The sequence below is a fragment of the Haliotis rubra genome, unplaced genomic scaffold (genome assembly GCF_003918875.1).
Source record: "Haliotis rubra isolate DU_JTF1 unplaced genomic scaffold, ASM391887v1 Scf966, whole genome shotgun sequence".
Taxonomy (NCBI): domain Eukaryota; kingdom Metazoa; phylum Mollusca; class Gastropoda; order Lepetellida; family Haliotidae; genus Haliotis; species Haliotis rubra.
Window position 1 is genome coordinate 151224 of NW_025767708.1, and position 23907 is coordinate 175130.

Below are 23907 nucleotides of genomic sequence, written 5' to 3' on the forward strand. Positions count from 1 at the left end.
GAAGGTAGCCCCAATTACGAAATACTAATATCTCTGTCTTATCCACATGAACTTGTAACCCCCAAGACATACAAAATTTACACAAGATGTTGATTTTTCTTTGAAACCCAACCACACTATCATAAAAAATACAATCAATAGTGAAAAGCAACAAATTTATTATGTTCACCCTAATGCCCCATCAATCATAACAAGAAGACACAGTAATCAATATCCCCCTCTACGGCAAAATGTCATTTTTTTAATTAAAATTGATATTTTATACTTATCCTGACTCATGCTTAATTGCTTGTCTCCTTTTTCTTGCGAATGATAGTGGAACACTTGAATTCCCTTTTGAAGCTCCCTTAAAAAAAAGCGGACGTAAAATCACTCACCCAGTGTTATCTCCCTTTAGACTCTTTTGGTGGGAAAATGTGTCACATGACCCAACATGCTCTTCACTCTCTCTGAAATTTACGCCCGACACCTGGATTACAGGGAATCCAGAGTGCCATGAGGGGAGGTTGGGAGGAGCTTACCTCATGAGTCAGGATAAGTATAACAATGTAATTTTCTGAATAAAATTGATATTTTATACTTATCCTGACTCATGCTCTTTTGCTTGTCTTCTTCTTCTTGCGAACATAGTGGAACACTTGTATCTCCCTAATTGAAGCTCCTTTCAATGTAAAATCACTAATTTGTACTCACCAAGAGTTGCTCCCCTTTCGGATTGAGCGCGGGAAAGACGGCGCCACCTCTTCCCACATGCTTTACTCTCTCCTGTTTAACGAGCCCGACACTTGAATTTACAGGGAAATCCAAAGTGTCATGTGGGGAGGATGGGAGGGCTTACCTCATGAGTCAGGATAAGTATAAAATATGAATTTTATTCAGAAAATTACATATTTTTCCTTATCCTGACTCATGCTCTTTTGCTTGTAGAATCCTACGGAAACGGAGGTGGGAACAGATACTTTGGATTTTAATTAGTGATTTTTATATGTAATAACCCCCTACGGGAACTTCATAATGGCACTGTAATTAAGATAATTCCTGCTGCTATAATACATAAGTTGTACCAGCTGCCATAGATGGGGGTACTACAATATTAAGATAATATGATAATAATAATAATAATAATAATAAGGCGACTCCAAAGTGGAGAAGCGACCCAAATGTACATGTAACACAAGTACTGGGCTTAAGACTAATGTAGGCTTAAGATATACATAAATAGCAAAAACTCCGTAGAGTTGTAAGCTAGATAATACTGATATAGTATATACAGAAATAATCTCATGAGACTATGTCTCATCGTCTGCGAGGAACTGTCAACTGCTGTGTGAGGACTAAGGGACCGAAATGGTGAATACCTGAGACGTCCTCGGTGGCGATATCTCTCAGATAGTGGTTAGCAAACACCATGTCGGATTTCCAAAAGCAGCCCTCCATAATGGTATTCAACGAGCAATTTCCGTGTAGAGCGAGTGTCGAAGCCAGTGCTCTAATTTCATGGGGATTAGATGCTCTTGGAGGGTCGAGTCCTGCAGCTTTGTAGGCTCGAAGTATGACAGTTCTGATCCATATTGATATCGTGGTACGAGAGACTTCGGTCTGAGTCGCTGTCGAAAGAGGGATGAATAACCGCTTGAGTTTTCATCGACTCGTTTTGGATCATTGTAGATATACTTTGAGTGCTCTCACTGGGCATAATGATAGGTCAAGCGTATCATGAGGTCCGAGTATCGAGGAAAGTGCCCCTGGAATAATCTGTCTGGTTGACCTGGCAGTTGATTCTTGGCGATAAAGTCCCATCTCAGGCCCATATGCACTGTGTTTTGATTGTCATCGAAACGGGTTCTCTCGTAATCTAGAGCGTGGATTTCTGACATCCTGGCTGCCGTTGCTAGGGATAGCAGGAACAGTGTTTTCTGCGTCAGAAATTCGAACGATGTTGATTCCAGTGGTTCATAAGCCTCACTTGTGAGGTGTTGGAACACTATATTTAGATCCCATGCTGGAGCACGAAACTTCTGTTTCTGATCCTCCAATCGGAATGAACGAAGCAAATCCAGTAACTCTGATGTTTTCGTTAGCTTGGCACCCGTCCTCATAGTTATCACTGAACTTAGTGCTGCGAGATATGTTGACAGTGTCGAGCCTTTTAGACGTTTAGTTTGTCGTAGGTGACAAAGGTAGTCTGCCACTTGAGGATGTGTAGCATTTCTAGCTGTAAATCCCTTTTTAGCAGCGTATATCTCAAAATTGTGTCACTTGTCATGATACAAGTTGCGTGTAGCATTGCGTAAAGTAAGAGTGACTGCTTTCGCCGCTCTGGCTGAGTAACCTCTTTTGTTTAAACACGCTTTAATACAGTCCATACGTGAAGTTGGAATGCTTCTGGGTTTTTGTGCACTTATTTTGTGTGAGGATGTACTAGTAGATTCGTACACTCTGTCAGTTGCAGTAGAAGCAGTCCTAGGTCTTGTATGAGAATAAGAATTCCTATTCTCGCTGGTCAAAAGGCGCGCCCCAAATAGTTGTGGGTCTCTCACCTGACTGATTTCTGCAATACCCTAGGTATTAGAGCTGGTGGAGAACACGTAAGTGTTTTAGACCTAGGCAGGAGATGCTTCGCATGTCCGTTGCCCCTGTGTTATCAGTTGACCCTTGTGGGGAAGAGATCTCTTCAAGGTTCAACCATCTCTTATATGATCTGTTTGAAGATCTCTGAATGTAGCATCCAGTCTGTTGAGAATGGCTGCGTTGGACACGATAGTGTACTGCTAACACATTCTTGGTTCTTGGAATGTGGCGTATTCTGCTATGGACAGTCAGTTTGACTGTTATGCTGATCAACTGAAAGCAGAGGTCCAGAAGGTTCGCCAACTTTGTTGATCCTTCTGTGAATGTAGACTGTCACTGTGGAGGTGACTGTGTATACCGTTAGATGAGCATTTTATAAAAAAGCTGATCTGGTGGAGTATGGCGTTTATTGCTGCTTTCATTTCCAGCCTGTGGAAGTGCAGATCGTCTCTGCTATGGTGCATATCCCAGCTGACACATTGTTGTCAAGGTGTGCTCCCACTCTTGGAGAGATGCGTCCCCATAGAGATGCGCCTTGTACTGCGACTCCACTAATTAGGTGCGTCTGCAACCCTCCTCGCACGGAGTTCACCATATATTGATATGGGTTATAATCTGTCCAGATCGTCCGGTTGTACATTTATGAAGACCAGTAGTGGGCGTAATTATAATTCTCTTTGCATTTCATGTCTTGTGCTGACGTGCGAAACCCCAACAGATTCTGCCACTTCGTAGTAAAAACGGAGAGAGTAGTGCTTGAGATGTAAGAACTTGTATCTATATCCTACGATCTTGACACCCTTACCGTGTCTGTAAGGAAATGAAGCGATGGCCGACTCTATGACTGCCATCGTTGAAACTTTATGTAAAAATCGCCTGGCTGCCGTGCCCTCGTCTTTAATTTGACAGGGGAGGTCTCTAACCCCATGAAGGCAGCCAAATCACGAAGGTCCAGTCTAACTGGACTGTAATGGAGGCGTTGCTTGCTCACTGACATGTTGTTGTCACTTGCAACCCATGTCTTGAACTATGAACAACGTCCGACCTCTGCGCAGGGCGTTGTCCCTCGTGGTCCAATCAAAACAAAGCATTTTGATTCTGTAGGCTAGCCGCGCTGTGATGTCACCGTTGTAGCAGGAAAAAGATCCTTGTAGAATCTAGTGCCGTCGTTGATATTTGATCAGTCGTCGGTCTTGTCCGTAACTTTCCGAAGTTACACGAGCGACCACGTGTGTCGAGGGTTAAATGGTAAACGCGCGAATATTTCGCCGCGTAATATCGATGCTGGGTAGGTTATTTTCCCGGTTGCTGTGACTGTAACTTCAGTCTTGAAGATAATGCCGTCGTCCTTATATATAGGCTCAATTAAGCTTTTACGTTGTCAGCTTGTAGACTGCATACATCAATGAAACGTCGTAATTGTAGAATTAATGCTGAACTTGTAAATTTTTTCTCAGGGAATCTTTGACGAGTATGTATTTTTCTCGCTGTAGCAAGGCTGCTGTTCAATTCCGCCATTGAAAATGTCTGCAGATCTCTCCGAAGGTGAAGATCTCTATAAGGCCTCGAATCGATAATCGTTTCGTAGTCCGGAATTGCCTACCTGGCAATATATACAGAAAAGGTGATTCCCGTGATGATCTGCGAAGCGTCGTTGATGCCCTTGATGTAGGTAGTCGGCATGAAGATCCTTTATTAGGCTCTTCATCTGTTGACAGTCTCTGAAGATAGCGCTGTCCTTCGCGTAACTTGTAGACTATAAGTAGCGTTCTGTTAAGAAGTTAAGTACTGCGACGTCTCTGCCTTGTGGATGTCTGTGCGAATGCCTTCGCGCAGGCTCGGTGATGACATGTAGCGTTCTGTTGATAATGTAAATACTGCGGCATTTCTGCGTTGTAGATGGCCTGTGCGAATGCCTTCGCGCAGGCTTGTAGATGGCATGTGGCATACAGTTGATAGACAAGTACTGCGATGTCTCTGCTTCGCTGGAGACCTGTGTGTAAATCAGCGAGGAGATCGACATGGTGAATAGCCCGATGAACTGTGCTTGTAGGGTGACCTGTAGCTTCGCGAAGGTCCTAGTGAATCCCTCGACGATCTATAGGACGAAGATGTCTTGTAAACTGTAGCTGACGTCCTTCGCGAAGGCGTTCGCGAAGGCTCATCTGAGTCCGTACTCGGGGAGTGGCGACTGGTCCTTCGCGAACACCTTCGCGAACGCTGGTCGTCTGATTCTGTATCCGGGGATGGAAGAATTCTCCTTCGCAAACGCTGATTCCGCATCTGGGGGATGGCGACTGGTCCTTCGCGAACGCCTTCGCCAACCCTAGTCGTCTGATTCTTTCTTCTTCGCGAACGCCTTCGCGACCGCTGGTGTTCCGATTCTGTATCCATGGATGGCGATTCCTCCTTCACAAATGCTGATCATCCGTGTCCGCCGCAGGGGATGGTTGAGTCGACCTTCGCGAAGGCTGGTCTGTAGTGTAGATCTGCTGCCAGATGTCACGTTGATGAAGGGTCCCTCAGAGACGACGTCTGCGTTGGAACCTTCGCGAAGGCTCGGGACCTCGTTGAGGGCTGTGACTTCTTCTCCAGGCCGTAACGTTGATCATCTTCTGCATAACGTCCCCTGGTTTGAAGGTCTGCGGTGGTAGTAGCGCTGCCTTTTCTGCGTTGATAGCGATGTGGTCCACAGGCCGCTCATCTGTTGTCATCGTAGATACCTCAGGTACCGTGGAGATCTGCGCTGAAGTCACCAAAGGTGACTGGTCGTTACTTGTGATGAACCTCTGGGAAGATGATCGGTTGATCATCGGAGAGTCCCTGTACCGTCAACGGAACAATCTCGGCAGAGAAAGTTCTTGTAGTCTGCGCAGACGTCCCCGTAGAGTTGTTGTCATCTAAGGGGTGGGTAGCCTTCTCTGGGTAGAGGATGGTGTCTATACATCGTCTGCGAAGTTGTAGACGCTGCCCTATCTGCGTTGGTGGTGACGGGACCCATGGGAAGATCATCAGTCATCAGCGTTGATACATCGGGCTGATTGTGGATCTGCGCTGACATCAATGTAGCTGATACCGGTCGTCTCGGGAATGATGAGCGGCTGCTCATCATACAGGCCCTGTTCTACGACGGGAACAATCTCGGCTGAGAAAGTTCGTGCGGTCTGCGCTGGCTTCCCCTAGGTGGTAGACGCTGCCCTGGGGGTGCGGATTCTGCGCTGAAATGTAGATGCCCTCTTAGTCTAGACTGCAACAACGGGATGTCTGGTGATGCAGATCGCTTCTTGGAGACAGCGGACTGCATCCCACGCCTCTCCTCCAAGAGAACTCCAGCTGAACACCAGACGGGAGGGGATCATCCGACAGCAGTTGACTTAAGAGGGATTCAGCCGTATATCCATGCCTGGATATAGCTTTTGTGACCTATCTGCTGCGCGTCTCAAAACGCAAAGTAAATATTTGTTAAAAGCAGAATTAGATAAATTATTACAGCAACTGCAACGTGAAATAAATGAACATGATACAGTACAGCTAGGGCATATTAAATGCGGATCAGCAGCAGAAAAACGTAACCTGCAAACAGTAAAGATTTTCATCAACGTAAACTACTGAACAATCACGGCGTCCCGTGAATAAACAGCAGTAAATACGAATAATTATCAAAACATATTGTTGAAGGATACTAGGTAAACCTCTATAAGGGATTTGTAGAGGTAATTAAATAAAAATAATCAAAGGATATAGTGCCGTAGGGAGACACAGGCGCTCTCACATCTTGCTCACTGGGCGAAGAAGGAGAGAGTGAAGCATGTGGGAAGAGGTGGCGCCGTCTTTCCCGCCAATCGGAAAGGGGAGCAACTCTTGGTGAGTACTAATTAGTGATTTTACATTAAAGGGAGCTTCAATTAGGGAGATACAAGTGTTCCACTATGTTCGCAAGAAGAAGAAGACAAGCAAAAGAGCATGAGTCAGGATAAGGAAAAATTACGTCTTGATGCTTGCATCAATTGGAGAAGCGAACCCTCTTCATATACGAGTAAGTCCTTACAAGTATAGGGTCTGTCACTCATGCTGGCCTGTCCTAGACGTACACACGGACCCTAACCTCTAGCTCTTCCGAACGTTGGCTTTTACAAGTCATGTGATAAAAGGGTGAGATTCATCTCAGCGCCTTTGAGGAACTGTCAATTGTTGTGCTTTAACAAGAGGCCCAAACTGGTGAATGCCGGAGAAGTCCTCGGTAGCAATGTCTCTGAGGTAGTGGTTGGCAAACACCGTCTCTGACTCCCGATAGCAGCCCTCCATTATTGTTGAGATGGAGCAGTTTCCATGTAGAGCGAGTGTGGATGCCAGCACTCTGACTTCATGAGGATTGGAGGCTCGTGGAGGTTCAAGTCTTGCTGCTTTGTAGGCCCTTAGGATGATGGCTCTCATCCATATCGATATTGTCGTACGTGAGATCTCTGTAGGCGTGTCCTCGTCTTAGACCTTTGTAGCTAGCCTTTCAATGCTCTGACTGGGCATGAGGATAGATCCTGAGTATCCTGTGGCCCAAGGACTGCCGAGAGTGCTGGGATGTGGAATTGTCTGTCTGGTTGACCGGGCAGTTGGTTCTTTGCTATGAAGTCCCATCTCAATCCCAGATGTATGATGTTGCGATGTGCATCAAATCGTATTCGTTCAAAGTCCAGAGCATGTATTTCTGACATCTGAGCTACTGTTGCCAAGGCGACCAGGAACAGAGTTTTATGTGTTAGAAACTCATAGGATGTCCTTCCTAATGGTTCGTAAGCGTCTCTGGAGAGATGCTGCAACACTACGTTGAGATCCCAAGCAAGCGCTTTAAATTTCTTTTGTTAGTATTCCAACTTAAAGGAGCGTAGTAGAGCCAGTATCTCTGGTACTTTGGTCAGCTTAACACCTGTTTTCATGGTGATAACCGTGCTGAGGGCCGCTAGGTATGTAGTGAGTGTTGAACCTGTTAACCGCCTCGTTTGTCTTAGATGACAAAGGTATTCCGCCACTTGAGGATGTGTTGCTTTCATCGCTGTGAAGCCCTTCCTCACTGCATATTTCTCAAAACTCTGCCACTTGTCGTCATACAAGCTGCGGGTTGATCTACTTAGAGCTAGTGAGACTGCGTTCACTGCTCTGGCGGAATATCCTCTTTTCTTCAAACAAGTTTTGATAAGTTCCATGCGTGTAGTTGGAATGCTGTTGGATTGCCGTGTACTTGCTTGGTGTGCGGATGAATTAGTAGGTTCGGCCACTCTGGGAGTTGCAAGGTTGGATTTCTGAGTTCTTGTATGAGGATGGGAAACCACACCCTCGCTGGCCAGTAGGGCGCGACCAAAATCAGTTGCAGCTTCTTCCTCTGCTTGATTTTCTGCAACACCTGCGGTATTAGAGCTGGAGGTGGAAACGCATAAGCGTTTAGTCCTTCCCAGGAGATGCTTAGAGCATCTGTTGCCCATGCTTGTGGATCCGGAACCAGAGAGACGAATGTTGGTAGTTGTTTGTTGAACCTTGTAGCAAACAGGTCTATCAGTGGAGATCCTGTCCTCTGCATGATGCATCTGAATGCTTCTGAATGTAATGAGATAGGGCGTCTGCTATCACATTCTTGGCTCCGGGAAGGTGACAAGCTTTTAAGTCGACGTTCAGGTTGTCTGTTATGCTGAACAGATGAAAGCTGAGGTCTAGAAGATTCCTTGACCTTGTTGATCCTTGTTTGTTGATGTAGAACGCCACTGTGGAGTTGTCCGTATGGATCATCAGTTGTGCGTTCCTTAGTATGCTGGACCAGTGTAGTAAGGCGTTTATTATAAGGCGTTGAAGTTGGAAAACTCCAGTCGTTCTGAACCCGTCCTTCAGCGTCTAAAGTTCCTGGCACCTCTGGATGCCCTGCCTTTTCCCGGGTTACCTCTGGGAGCTCCGGTTGGGCGATGAAAAGAATCCTTGCCTCCTCTGGAGCTGCCGTATTTCTTTTCCCTGGCTCTCTGTATCCTCATAAACTTCTGGGTTAGTAATGCCGAGTAGATCATTCTATCTTCTTCAGAGGTTGAGTTCCTGAACTTCGCCATGAGGGTTTCATTGATGACTCTTGACCTAGCTAGACCAAAGAAGGTACGTCTGGTAGTTGGGTCTAGTTGTGCCAACTTTTTATTCTGTACTTTATAAGTCCTAGATTGGGAGTTGTTGATGATCTTGTAGTTTTCATCTATCTCTGGGGCCTTCATGAAGGGTTCCATGTGGTGAAGTGAGAACTTCTTGGCATTGCTTTGACTCTGGAACTTTTCGTTGCCTTCCTGAAGGCTGTGCTGAGGTTCTCCGGTACATCCGAGACAGGATCGATGGGTGGAAGGGTAAGTGTATCAAAGTCCTCGTTTGACATCATATACATGAATGCTTCATTATCCTCTTTAGAAGGTGATGCAAGTTCCAATCCATTTGCCATCCAAGATTTGATCTCTGTATCGGAGAATATGATTCTGCCATCATCTTCAGATCTAGAGGCTTCTTGTTCTGGAGATGGTTGCCATTCTGTCTCTTTCCTGCGTGGAGATCTGCGTGCAGACCTGTTTGGAGACCTGCATGGAGACCTGCACGCAGGTGACTGGTATCTCTGTGCCTTCGTGAAGGTGTAGATTCTCTTCAATGGTATGTGCGAAGGCTCCTCTGGAATATCTATTGCAGATTCATCGTTGTCCAGGCTGGCAGGTTCTCGAGTGTGTCGTCGAGTCATAGTCGAGTGTGTGATCCTTCACGTAGGTTTCCTCCTTCGTGCAGGCTACTATCTTCTGTGGGATGCGATCTGCAGGCTGCTTGTCATTCATGCAGGCTCATTGTAGATGCGACCTTCGTCGCAGCTTTCTCCTGCGCAAACCTCCGTTCCATCAAGTCCAACATCTCCTGTTAAACTGCTGCATGAAGATACCCGGGTTGAAATTCTGCAACGACGGCTGCTGCTGCTGCAATGAGGGCGACGCATCTGAGAGTGCTGAGGCTTCTGCCAAGGACTGCTGCACTTGTGAAGACCCGCCATCTCTATCTGATTTTTGCGTTGATAGAACGTCTGACTGCACTGAGATGACTGCTGATGTTACTGTAGACGAGGACCTCGTCTTCTTCTTCACTGCTACTTCAGGAATGAGGATGGGTGGCTCCTCATATACGTCTACTTCGTCTGAAGGGATGATTTCTGCAGCGAAAGACCTCGTCTTGTGCGCTGCCCCATGGGAAGACTTCGACAGAATCTTATCTGCAGACGACTTCTTCTTCTGAAGGACGATGCCCTAGTCTTCTTAGACTGTGACAAGGTTATAGATGATGTTGACGACCTCTTCCTGGAGCCGGAGCTACCCATCAGCCACAGAAACATGCTCCGTAGTAGCAGCCGGTAAATCACTGGAATGGTGAATGTCAGCAGACAGCAATAAACGGATATCAGCGCAATCACTCGGTTTAAACATGACTTGTAAAAGCTGTCTAGACCTGTCCTTGGCACGTCTAAGAATGGAATATAAATAATTATTAAATTCAAATTCAGATAAAAGCTGACAAAGTTGACAGCGAAAGCTGGAAGAACATAGAGAAGTACAATTAGGACATAATAACTAGTACCTGCAACGAATGGAAGTTTTCATCAATTGTAAACAAGATGAAAAATCATGTCAATAAGGTGAATAAACAGATAATTTAGACAAAAATTTCAAAACATATTGCTGGTATATCATCCTAAATGCCGTATACAGCTAATTTAGTAGTAAAGGTCTAAATATAAAAGGATATAACGCTGTATAGGGGACCCAGGCACTCTCACAACCGTCCTCAAGGGCGAAGAAGGAGAGAGTGAAGAGCATGTTGGGTCATGTGACGGACTTTCCCGCCAAAACATCTAAAGGGAGATAACACTGGGTGAGTGATTTTATGTCCGCTTTTTTAAGGGAGCTTCATAAGGGGATTCAAGTGTTCCACTATCATTCGCAAGAAGAAGGAGACAAGCAATTAAGCATGAGTCAGGATAAGGAAATTTATACTCTTTATGAATACATGTATGTCTACCAGTTATGATTATATCAAATGTTTTGGAGTGTATATAGCAAAGTGGAAGGACAGTTTTGAAAGTTTTTTACGATCTGCTCCAGAAAGGAGCACTACCACCAAATTCAGTTGAAGCCTAACTAGTTGCCATGGAAATGCAACAAGATGACATCCTCATAGTCACAGAACAAGTCATGTTTCCACGGAAACCACAAAACATAAAATTTGTATCTGGGTCTAACCATCAAAATGCACATCTATGGATCATGCTTAATATGTGTACCAAGTTTGATGAAGCTAGCATGTGTAGTTTGGAAGATCTGCTCCGGACAAGATGACATCCTCATAGTCACAGCCTAAGTCATGTTTCCATGGAAACAGCAAAGCAAAAAATACAATTCATATCTGGTTCTAACCCCCAAAAGGCACATCTATGGATGATGCTTGACATGTGTACTAAGTTTGGTTAAACTATAACAAATAGTTTAGCAGATATGCTTTGGACAAAGTGTGATGGACGCACGGACAGATGCACTGTTTCTATATGCCCGAAAACTTCGTTGTTGTGAGGATAATCACATTCCATTCTTCTCTGTGGGATGTGAACAGCTATGTTCATTATTATACTAGCCACATAAAGAAACTGTGCATTGTCAAAATATTATCCCAGTTGATAAGTACGATAACAATGTCAAAGGTACATATAAACTTTAATGGAGGGATCATGAGACCATCACAAGTCGGGAGAATTTCAATTGAAAAGTCAATCACAATGACGTCACGAGTCAACAAGTGGGACAGGGGTCAAACGACCATGTCACAAGCTCAATAACAGGTATGTCCATCGGCATTGAGAACAGCAGTGCATTGACGATGCATAGAGACTATCAAACGTGCAAGGAAGGCTTGTGGGATGTCACGACAGATTCTCTCAAGTTCTGTTGCAAGGTCAAGGACGTTATCTGGCGGATGAGGAAGACGGCGTAGACGTCGATCCATCTCGTCCCAAACATGCTCTATCAGGGAGAGATCCGGTGAATTTGCAGGCCAAGGCAGTAAGTCAACGTTGTGGTGTTGCAAGAAATCCATAGCAACCCTTGCCGTATGAGGGCGGGCATTATCCTGTTGGAATGTTAACCTAGGGCCATGATGTTGCAGAAAAAGAATTGCCACAGGTCGAAGAATCTGATCCCTGTAGCCCACACCAGTTAAGTTGCCCTGAACAATCACCAAAGGAGTTCTTTAGTGTGCTGTTATTCCACCCCAAATCATCACGGAACCACCACCAAAGCGATTCCTCTCCAAGACACAGGCCTGTGCATAATGTTCTCCCATGCGTCTATAGGCACATTGATGTCCATCACTATGGGAAATGTGAAACGTGGACTCATCTGTAAAAACAACATTTCTCCACCAAAACAAGGGTCTGCAGACATGATTTCGGCACAACATTCGGCGAGCTTGTCAATGACGTTGTGTCAGGATGGGCCGTATGGAGGGACGTCGTAGTCTGATCCCGTGATGACGTAAACGTTGTCGAACTGTGTTGGGGTGGATACAGCGAAGTCCTGGGATGGTTCTGGTTCTGGCAGTCATCACTGCAGTCTAAAACCTGCGGCGAAGATGGGTCACCCTTATCCATATGTCCTAGCGTTGTTACACGTGGACGTCCAGAACATCCCGATCGATGACGTAATTTGTGTTCTGGTAGCGTCTCACCAGTGCAGAAATGGTGTTCCGGTGGCAGTGAAATATACAGGCACTTGTCGTTGAGACATTCACCCATGGACCATCCCAATGGCCTCATGACGTTGCGCAGACAAGAGCCTTGGCATACTATGAGTTTCAACAGTCGTTTAATTTTTTGAACGATCGCAAGGGCAGGGGTTGAGCTTTCCAAAGTGACAGTATTGTGTGGCATTCATTTGCTCTGTTTCTCTTTCCCGGAATGCACGTGCAACAACGTATTGCACGTCTCAAGGACGAAACCACTGACGTCACGGAACGTGGCACGTGCATGCATGTTGGATACATGTCACTAATCTCTGAGTTTTAATCCTTATGTGTCTACACAGGTTTGATAAATTTAGATTTTAAATTTTGTATGCACAGTTTCTTTATGTGCCTAGTATAATTTGTCAGGACTTTTGCCACTCACAAGTATCTATTTGTACTGTGGAAAGAACAGTGATCTTCACCTATAAACTAACTCACCTGTTGTGTAGTCAAAGTCTTGAGTGCTTCATCAAATACGGGCCTTGTCAATGTACTATTGTGGTACTCATCTTCCAACATGGATTTTGCTTGGTCAATATGTTCCATGCTATCCGAGAAGAAGTAGAGGGTGATATCATTCAGTGGTTGTTCTGTTGGCTGTGCCACACGTTCAGTTTTGCCAGTAGATCCTCCCCAAACATAGTCTGTAAAACAATGGTGAAATACCAACATTGCCAGCTACAACAACTTGATCATACATTTGTGATGAGACAATCATGTATTTATGATCAGAGTGAGTGAGTGCGTATGTTGGGCTTTACACTGCTTTAATCAATATTTCAGCAATATCACAGCGCGGGGATACAAGAAATGGGCTTCAAACATTTACCCATGTGGGGTACTTAACCTCTGTCTTTGAAATGAAGAGCTAAAGCTTCAGGCACTTGGCTACCCAATCACCTTGATTAGAACATAACCTCACACATCAGCCATCCCTGGATCACCCTAGGAGCTTGCGAAGTTTCATAAGAAATCTCTCGCCCAATGAAAAGACTCTATTCTTAAGAGTCAAAGTCCTTTATGTTTCCATGGAAATGAAAAAATGAAAATCCTGAATAGCAAAAGGTTTGTGCATGTTTGATTTAGAATTCAAAAATGTAATTTTTCAAGTAAAATTGATATTTTTATACTTATCCTGACTCATGATCTTTTGCTTATCTCCCTTTCCCTTCAGAATGGTAGTGGAACACTTGAAACCCTTGAAGTTCCCGAAGTGGGCGTACAATACTCACCCACAAGTTACCTCCCATCCTCTTTCCCGCGCAAACGTACCATGTGACATGCCCAGACTTGTCATTCTCTCGATATAATTTCGCCCATGCACGTGGACCTGCTGTGAGATCAAAGTGTCTTCTGCAGGGAGGTTGGGAGGGCTTGTTTGTCATGAGTCAGGATAAGTATAAAAATATAAATTTTACTTGAAAAATTACATATTTTTTCTTATCCTGACTCATGATCTTTTGCATATAGAATCCGTCGGAAACATGGTGGTGGGTCAAGCCACTGGATTCAACAGCTGTCCTTAGATATGTCCTGTATCCCCCCCATGGGAACTGCAAACGGCATTTCCGTGGTCCTATTCTTCCAACTTGCGTAGTAACTCGGGGGGACTACTCCTTGTCTTACAACAATCTTCAGACAAGTTGAATCGTATAGATTCACGTGCATTTTTAGATAAACTAGTATTCCTATACTAGATATCTATAACAACCCATGGATTATGATAAGGTCATTATCATAAATGAGTTGCAACCCCTTTATGTGCAGGTAAGGTTATTACCCGCACAGGATCTTAATCACTCATGCTAGTCTGTCTTAGATTATGCGCATGGACTTTCAAACTAATACTTTTTCTTAGTAAAAGTCATCTACAAGTCAACGTGATAAAGGGTGAGATTTCAACTCAGCGCCTTTAAGGAACCGTTAGTTGCTGTGCTACAACGAGAGGCCCAAATTGGTGAATGCCTGAGACATCTTCAGTGGCTATGTCTCGGAGGTAGTGGTTAGCAAACACTGTACCCGACTTCCAGAAGCAGCCCTCCATTATTGTCGGTATAGAGCAATTTCCATGTGGAGCTAGAGTTGACGCCAGTGCTCTCACTTCATGTCCTGCTGCTTTGTAGGCTCTCAATATCACGGTTCTCATCCAGAACGATATGGTCGTTCTTGAGACTTCAGCTGACATCTCAGTTGACAATGGGATGAATAGGCGCTTGAATTTCCTTCTCCTCGTCTTAGTCCTTTGAAGATATATCTTCAAGGCTCTGACTGGGCACAAGGATAAGTCCTCTTTATCTTGTGGGCCGAGGACTGTAGATAGAGCTGGTACATGGAATTGTCTATCTGGTTGACCAGGTACTAGTAGTTGCTTCTTGGCAATAAAGTCCCATCTAAGTCTTAGATGAACTGTATTATTTTGCCCTTTGTCGAACGTCTTTCGACCATAGTCCAGCACATGTATTTCAGATATGCGAGCTGCAGTGGCCAACGCTAACAGGAATAGGGTTTTCTGTGTCAGCAGCTCGATCATGATCTTGTTTAGTGGTTCATAGACATCACTGGTAAGATGACCCAGAATTACATTCAAGTCCCAGGCTTAAAAGATCTCAGTAGAGCAAGTAATTCTGGAACTTTCGTCAACTTGATGCCTATTTTCATAGTGATCACTGTACTGATAGCGGCCAGGTAAGTCGATAGGGTCGAACATTTTAGATGTCTAGTCTGTCTCAGATGACATAGATATTCCGCCACTTGAGGATGCGTGGCTTTCACTGCTGTGAATCCCTTGTGTAAGTTTCAAACTTCAGCCATTTATCATCGTAAAGATTGCGAGTCGATCTGCGTAACGCTAGTGTTACTGCTTTGGCTGCTCTGGCGGAGTATCCTCTTTTCTTCAAACATGTTTTGATACGGTCCACACGTGTAGCTGGAACACTGCTGGGTTCCCGTGGACTTGTTTGGTGTGCGGATGTATCAGTAGGTTCGGCCACTCTGGAAGCTTGATTACTGGGCTTCCTAGGTTTTCTAGTAGATCTGGAAACCATGTTCTCGCTGGCCAGTAAGACGCGACCAAAGTCAGTTGCAGCGTCTGCGTCTGTTTGATCTTGATCAGTACTTTTGGTAGTAGTATCGGGGGTGGAAAAGCGTAGCCATTTATTCCTTCCCACGACATGGTTAGCGCATCTGTTGCCCAGGCTTGAGGATCTGGAGCTGGTGAGACAAACGTCGGCAGTTGTTTGTTGAACCTCGTGGCAAACAGGTCTCTGGAAGGGAATGTTATTTCCCTTATATTCCAAAACACCACAGGATGGAGCATCCATTCTGTCGGTGACAGGTGTAGTGGTCTTGAGAGAGCATCTGCTAGTACGTTCTTGGCTCCGGGTATGTGACAAGCCTTTATCCAGATGTCTGCTTTTTGCGTGATCTGGAACAACTGGAATGTGAGCTGCAATAGGCTTGGTGATCTTGTGGATCCTTGCCGGTTTATAGAGAACACCACTGTGGAGTTGTCTGTGTGGATCATCAACATTTTGTTGTTCAGCAAGCTCGACCATAGTTGTACTGCGTTGATCACGGCTTTCATCTCTAGTAGATTGATGTGGAGCTTTTGTTCTGTATGAGACCACTTTCCCGACGCTACTTGATCGTTGAGATGTGCTCCCCATCCTTGTAACGAGGCATCGGGTAGAGGTGTGTCTTGAAGGCGGCTCTTGTAAATGGAGCTCATTCGCAGACATTCGACCTGTGAGTCCACCATAGTATATACCTCTTGAGGTTTTCGGGCAGCAGGATAGAGTCGACACTGTCCAGATGCTTTATGAGGAACCGTTGTAGCGGTCTTAGATGTAACCTTCCTAAGTGCGTCAAGTCTTGCGCCGAGGTTAGCAGACCGAGTAGAACTTGCCATGATCGTAGTGTTAACGGAGAGGTGACTGCTGGTGGAATCATGGCTTGTATCTTGACTGAAGGGCGACGAAAAGCGTCCTTCCCGCCTCCGGAGCTGGAGTACTTTCTGTCTTTATCTCTCTGTATCCCAGCGTACTTCGACTTGTTGTTGTACCTCTGGGATGTATGGCGGATGACGTTGGCCAAGGTGTCTATGGTTTTCATCATCATCACCTCTCTGGAATCTTGTGAAGCTTGTTTAGCTGCATCATCCAGAAGACCTCCGAATATGGTAGGCGCCTCCCATGGAGTTCGTAATAATGGCTGTGTAAATCTGTCATTCCAGGAGCAGGACGCCAGTAGACCTTGTCTACGCATTAATGTGATTCCGCCTTGACGATGTAACAGGGGCGGAAGTAAATCATTTTATCCTCTTCCGTAGTGGAATTCTGGAATTTCTGTAACAGCGCCTCGTTGATGGCTCTAGATCTAGCTAGTCTGTAGAAAGATCTTCTAGTAGCTGTATCTATCTGTGATAGCTTCTTATCGTCCACCTAATATAGTTTAGTCTTGGCATCATTGACCAGCTTAATGTTGTCGTCCCATTCTGGCGCCTTTGCAAAAGGATCCATATGATGTAGGGGGAATTTCCTCTTATTAAAGGATGGCAGCTGCTGCATCTGGGACTTGGTAGCCTTCGCAAAGGCTGTGCGTAAGTTGTCCTGTACATTAGATATCTGATAAACTGATGTAGGGGGAATTTCCTCTTATTAAAGGATGGCAGCTGCTGCATCTGGGACTTGGTAGCCTCAAGTAGCAGGCAGCAAAAGTTGTCCTGTACATTAGATATAGGCTCAATCCGGGTGGGATTATTAGCCGAAGTCATCATTCTTCATCATGTAGGTGTAGACTTCATTCCCATCTTTAGAGGGACTCTCTAAATTCAAACCGTAGCAATCCGCCGCTACTTCAGAGTCTGAGAAGACGAGTCTCTCACGATGTCTTGCGCCAAGGAGCTATGTCTGAATGACGTATCTCTGTGTGAGCCAGTATCCCTTCGCGAACCTTCCTCCTGGGTTCGCGAACCTGCAGCTGATGATTCCTCCCTATGCGAAAATCTGTCGTGGGAGCGTTCCATTCGCGAATGTCTCTCTCTCGAACCTCTTCGCGAACCTCCATAAGGTGAGCTGTGTCTTCGCGGGGTGATCTAGATCTGGATCGGCTAGACGTAGAGGCAATCTTCTTAGAGGTTCGCGAACATGGCCTCCGTATCATCTTGACTATCTTGTAGTATGATGGAGTCGTCCAGATGTTGAACCCTTCGCGGAGAGTTCGCCAACGTCAGTTGCAGATGTAGGTCTGATGGGTGTAGACTCGCGCAGGCTGGAGGGATTGCGCACGTTGTCGGAGGACTGTAGGGACTTCCTTGCCTCTTGCTGGAATCTCTGCTCCATCATCTTGTTGGTAAACTGCGTCATGAACTCCCCTGGGTCGAAGCTCTGCATGTGCTGAACCGGCTGTGCTGCTGATTTCTGTGTCTCAACTTCTATCCTCGAAGGAAGAGGTCTTATCCCCACTACCTGGCCTGCTGTGATATTCATAGGTGAAGATCTAGTAGTCATAGACATTGACTGTGTCATGGATGTCATCGAGATCTCAGGTAGTAGAAGGGGGGGGGTCGTCAAATACATCTTTCTCATGAGGTGGTACGATCTCCTTGTTGAAAGATCTCTGCGTAACAGTTGTAGCACATGTAGATTTACCCTCAGATCTAGTGCTTGTAGATTTCTTCTGCGTAGTAGAAGAAGATGTCGTCTTATGCTTTGACTGGGACGACGTAGATTGCAATGTGGACGACCTTTCTTAGTCCCCTTAGCCGCAGACTGGCCCTGCAATGTACTAGGCAACATATTACAATTATGAACTTCAGCAGCGTGTAACATGTGACTAGTGATGACTTTTTCACCCGATCCATGGCACTTCTATAAACATAAGACAGATGCTGATTAAATTGTAAATCAGTTAAACCAACACAATAGATATAACGCAAGGTGGATGAACATGGATCTGTACATGAAGGACATTGGGGATGAGGATCAGACAACGATAACCTGTGTTTACACACACAACACGATTTCAGGAGTTGTAAACAAAGTTACAACACGATGAATATACGACTCAAAGTCGATAAATTTCAACAATTATTTACAAACAATACATCGTAATTCCAAACAAAACCATACACAGCTAAATTTGGAAGAATAGGCCTAAAAGTAAATGAAATTAATGCCGTATACAGGACTCCTGTGCTCGCCACGGTGAGAGTGACTAAGAATCTGGGCCACGCCACATGGCAATACGTTCTTGTGGGGAAAAGAGGAAGGAGGTTACTCGTGGGTGAGTATTGTACGTCCGCTTCGGGAGCTTCAAGGGATTCAAGTGTTCCACTACCATTCGAAAGGGAAAGGGAGATAAGCAAAAGATCATGCGTCAGGATAAGAAAAAATCTCAACAATATTCCTGACATATGATAATGCCCTGTAAATAAGTGAGTGTAGAATCCTGTGACTGACATTATAAATATATTCCTACATACAAGATCAAGCCATGTTGATATGCGATACCAACAAAGTGTCAGTTTTGTCTTACAACCAGAGTGCCATTGTACACAGTCATGTTAGAGCTAAGGCTGTTCTGTACACTGGCACACAGCACACCAATATCACAGATGACTATAGACCAAATCTAGCATAAAACATCAAGGGAGGCAACCAGTCCCCAATCTTACAACAATAATTTGGGTGACGGGGACACACACTGGCTTCAGTCATCAATGGGTTGCAGAATTACTATTGCAGAAAATGTATGATTACCAAGGGCTTTCCTTAAGTATCCTTTCTTTTTGGAAGTTAGAGCCTTAATCACTCCTGCAGCAAATGGGTCCAGCATGTCTTTCTGGAAGATCACCATTCGAATGTCAGTAATCATTCCGTGTTTTGGAGGTGAACTCTGGTAATTATTCACTGCTGCAATCAGGCAAGTGGCCATGTCTTCAGGGGTCCTATTACCTTGACCTGTTCAAAATATAAACCTCATTTACAACATTCTCCATGTATATTTATATGCAGTTTATAAACTGTACCATACTTACAACAGGGATGTAACAGAGTAGTACTGAATATATACAATAACACGCTATCTAGTGTGATCATGTATAAGTAGTGTATTGAATAACTTAATCAATACAATGTTGTTTGTATATGCACAGTAAACTGAGGAAATACTTCAGATTGAAATCCACTCCTTGTCTTCATCTGCTTCATCTGACCATACCTGTTCCAAGAGCTGGGAATGCTATAGATGACACGTTTGGTAGAGTTCCAGCTTCTTCAAGACATTTTGTGATCACTTTCTTCCAGTCGTGAGTGAAGTGATCTCCAGAGACATGGATGATGTAGCCAGCTTGGAGACCTCCGGCAGTAGTTGTGACAATTCCTCGCTTTTTCATTTCAGCCTCTAAAAACAAAGATCCATTTTGTCAATGTTAATTCCATGTACCAACAGAAACTGACATGCTTTGGAAAACTGCAGCCAGGTACCAAACTGAGACAAAGTCTCTCCCTTTGCAGCTGTCAGTCATGGTAGGGATTTGTGTGTGACCCCAGAAGGAAAGGTCTCTGAGTCATTTTGACAAAGTGAATGTATATACTCAAAGGCATAAGTTATTGTGACACACAAAAAACAAACAGAATCACTGTTAAACTTTTACTGTCACGACTCAAATGTTACTAAAGGAACGATAAATGTTTCAAGGTGTGATAACGATCAAAGGTCCATAAGAACAGTGCACCTGGAATATGCAGATGAGCAACAAGACAAGAGTGAGTCCATCTTCTGCACTGATCCATGTCTGGCACCTTTACCCTCACTGGGCTACCAAACATGGGGAAGGTCATTCCATATACAAGTGAGTGAGTGAGTGAGTAAGTATGGTTTTACCCCGCTTTAGCAATATTCCAGCATCATTACGATGGGGGACACCAAAATGGGCTTCGCACATTGTACCCATATACAAGAAATGATTTAGCAGAGTTCCTGCCATGCTGTTGGAGGGTTCCGATGACATTGTACATGTTGTTCCAATTTATCCCAGACATCCTGCTGTCAGCTTGTTGAAGACTAACGTGACTCATCAGTAAAGAGGACTCTACTCCACTCATGTGCTCCCCACTGGAAGTCCTGACCACTACACTGGAAATTCGAACTAACCTGTAGAGGTTTCAGATTCTTTGAATATATTCCTCCTTGGGGTACTTATAAGCATTTAAATGTCCATTTAAATTCCCTACGACAGTTGTAACAATACGTTTTGTCTTGTGAGACCACCCTTACAGGGCCTTCCGGCCCCCTACAGCCAAGAGCAGGTAACTCTAGGAGCGTAACCTGCGTTACCTCACTTTCCATGCTGACGAGAAGTCAGACAGAATCTTGGAGGAGGTGGGTGAAGTACCCCAAGGAGAATATATTCAAAGAATCTTAGAACCTCTACAGGTTAGTTCGACTTTTTATATATTCCTCCTTGGGGGTACTTATAAGCATAAGACAGACTCCTAAAGGACGGATCTCAGGGCGGCATTCTGTCTGCTTAAGCACCCGACAAAAGTGGAATTTCCCAAGCTAATTATAGCAGAAAAGCACACTTACCGGTCGCGTGTCCACCAAAGCCAATCAGTAGGGGCATGAGCCAGGGTCAGGGTTAAACGTGTCACAAATTTGTCCAGCCAGAAACCTACGCTTCATGTAAATGTGACGAGACACACCCTCCCCTCCTTCCCGTAATCTACCAGGAAGTGAAGATAAAGGGTCCCTAATAAACCCAGAAGCGAAATGCGGAATATGAACAGCAAAGTTTCCAAAGGGCAGTTTAGTCTAGAGCTTTCGGTTAGAAGCAAGAGACATGGGAATAAAAAACCAGCACCACATAAAACCCATCACCAAGGGAAAATGTAACAAGATTTATGCAAACCCAACACCAGTGTTAAAAATTGGCAGATAATGGTTCACACAATAAAACCTCGAAGCTCAATGGGCTAGAGAGGTGGAACCATGTCCCACTGGAGAGAACTGACTGAGCCGAACCGAGCACGCTCACTGGAGAGTCTGTCAAGTTGGTAATGCCGGATGAGCATTTGCGGGACCTGACTCCAAATAGCAGCCGGAGCAGATCTCCTCAATGGGCAGGGGGGCAGCGGCGTAAGCTGTCGATGTAGCTACTGCCTAACCGAATGAGCTTTCAACCCAACTTAGGCGGGATCGCCCTGTTTGATATAACTCATATGTATGGCAGAGACAAGCCACCGAGAAATGGTCTGCTTGGTGGCGGAGACCAGCCTGAACCCATGCCATAACAACAAAACAATTGGTTACCCTTCACGAGTACCCCCTTGTTGCGTTTGATATAAGCCTGAAGTGTCTTCACGGACATCTAAGGCGTATGAGCACGTCGCCGTAGAGAGGTACCGGACAGGGGAAGGCTGAGTGAAAGCTACCAGGAGGAGCTCAATGAAGCGCCGTCACATGGAAGGGACTATCCTTCTTAGGACGGTAAGTCTCAGGCAACCCGAATGCTAACTCTGTCTTTGTGAAAACAGTAAGCCGGGATCGGCCGACATTAAAGTGAATATAAGCCAACCCACGCCTGCCAGAAGTCACCGCCACAAGAAGCCCGTCTTCCACGTCCAACAGCTGGAGGGAAAGAGCCGACAGATTGTGAAACAGTGGACGGACAGCCAATCAAGAGCGATTGACAAGTCCCACAGGGACTAATCCATGAGGACAACGGACAACCGGACCAGTTCTGTCACACCTGCTAAAAGCTGTACAAGAGGGTGCTGCCCCAAAGAGGCAGCGTCAAAGCAGGAATATGAAATGCAGAAATAGCCGTAGAATATCCCCGAACAGTGGAAGCTGGTCTACCGGCTTCCAGCGAACTGGAGGAATTCTAACACACAGACTAAATCTGTAGAAAGGGATCAAGAATCCCCCTGTTGACACACCAGCAGCGAGAATAACAGGGCCATCTATCCTCATATTGAGCGTTTGCCAATCCCTCCATGAAGCCAGAATTGTGTCTGCAACTGGTGCAGGAATTCGCTTCGCACGGGAGGCGATCCCTGATAGCGGCCAAGCCACCCACTGAATCCTGCAGGATTGGTATGCGCTCCGTTCTAGGATAGGAGGTCGGTCGAAAAGGTAATGAGAACAGGAGGCTGAGCCAGAAACCTGAGAATTACGGAAACCAGCTTTGTGCGACCAAAGGGGTGCCAGAAGCACAAGTGGCGAGCAGGTTGTCGCGGTCAGCTCGCGACAGGACCCTGGAAATCCAGTGGTATCGGGGAACGCTCCACAGTACCCTGTCCGTCAATCTAGCTGAAAGGCGTCGTTGGCTAGCACCGGATCGAATCCGGGAGCAAAACACAGGAATCTGGTTCGTCACCCCAGGCGCAAACAGATCCACCTGGAAACGACCGAACAACTGGGAGATAATCCGAATATCTCCCGGTCGAGCATCCACTTCGTGTGGGGCTAGTATCTGCCGTGAGAGAGCATCTGCACGGGCGTTGTCTACCCGGGGAGATAAACAGGCAAAACCGAATGTTGAACTGATCGCACATTCACAGTAGAAACTGCCACGCCTCCTGAAGGAAGCGGCGGAGACACTGTGCCGCCTTGAGCGAGAATGTAAGACATGGCCGTTTGATTGTCCATTTCTAGGCGAACCACGGCCCTGCACCAACACCGGAAGCTTTTCGAACACCTTGCGGACTGCTCTCAGTTCTAACACATTGATGTGTAGGCTGACCTCCGCTCCGACCAGAGGCGGAGGCTGAGTGCTAAGCCAGGACCCCCAACCTGTGAGGGAGGCGTCCGTCTGAACTGAGAGGGAAGGTGTCGAGGTGTCGAGGGGGATCCCCTGGACAAATTCCGGCGTCCGTCCCTACATCGCAAGTGAGGGATTAACCACTCCTGGCGTTATGAGCATAATCTCGTAGTCGCCGGACTTTGGCGATCTGATCCGGTCGAGCAAGGGAAACAATCCCTAAGCGCGTGTTGAATCTGGCTCCCAAGAATATCAGATCCTGCGTCGGGCGGGTCTGATTTCTTGAGATTGATAATCCAAGCCTTGAGTGACACCAGAGTATCCAGCACGCACAGTGTGGAGGCTCTGCTTAACTGAGGCCCTAAGGCCTGTAGAAGCCAATGCGTCCAGGTGCGGGTGACAACACCTGCCCTGAGACCTGGCTAACTGAGCTGGGATTAGCATAAGTTTGGTGAGACACCTTGGCGCCGCGTGGAGATGCCGAAGGGAGCACGCGAAAACTGGTAACACGTCCCGTCGAAGGAGAGGAGGAGGTACTTCTTGAATTCGGGTGCATTGAACATGGAGGTATCGTCTTTGAGATCGATTGGCGTAAGCCAATCCCCTGTCTCGGCGGAGGAGATCACTGACCTGAGTGTCTCCATCCTGAAAAACGGCACCTCCAGTAACTGGTTCAACCCTCTGAGATTCAGAATGGGTCTGAACCCTCCGTCCTTTTGGTCACGAGGAAGTAGGTGGAATAAAACCCTCTT

At 45.8% G+C, this 23907-nt stretch overlaps 1 protein-coding gene across 7 annotated transcripts in view; it reads right to left on the minus strand.

Moving 5' to 3' along the window:
- The window catches only part of LOC124265190 (protein mono-ADP-ribosyltransferase PARP14-like), a 215893-nt gene that overhangs the window by 128602 nt on the left and 63384 nt on the right, over positions 1–23907 (minus strand). For all 7 annotated transcript variants that reach the window (XM_046699981.1, XM_046699986.1, XM_046699984.1 and 4 more), the window contains 3 exons: positions 19609–19791; positions 19149–19349; positions 12829–13034 (listed from right to left, as the gene is read on the minus strand). In XM_046699981.1, coding sequence (XP_046555937.1) covers positions 12829–13034; positions 19149–19349; positions 19609–19791 — 590 coding nt within the window. The remainder of the gene's footprint in view (positions 1–12828; positions 13035–19148; positions 19350–19608; positions 19792–23907) is intronic.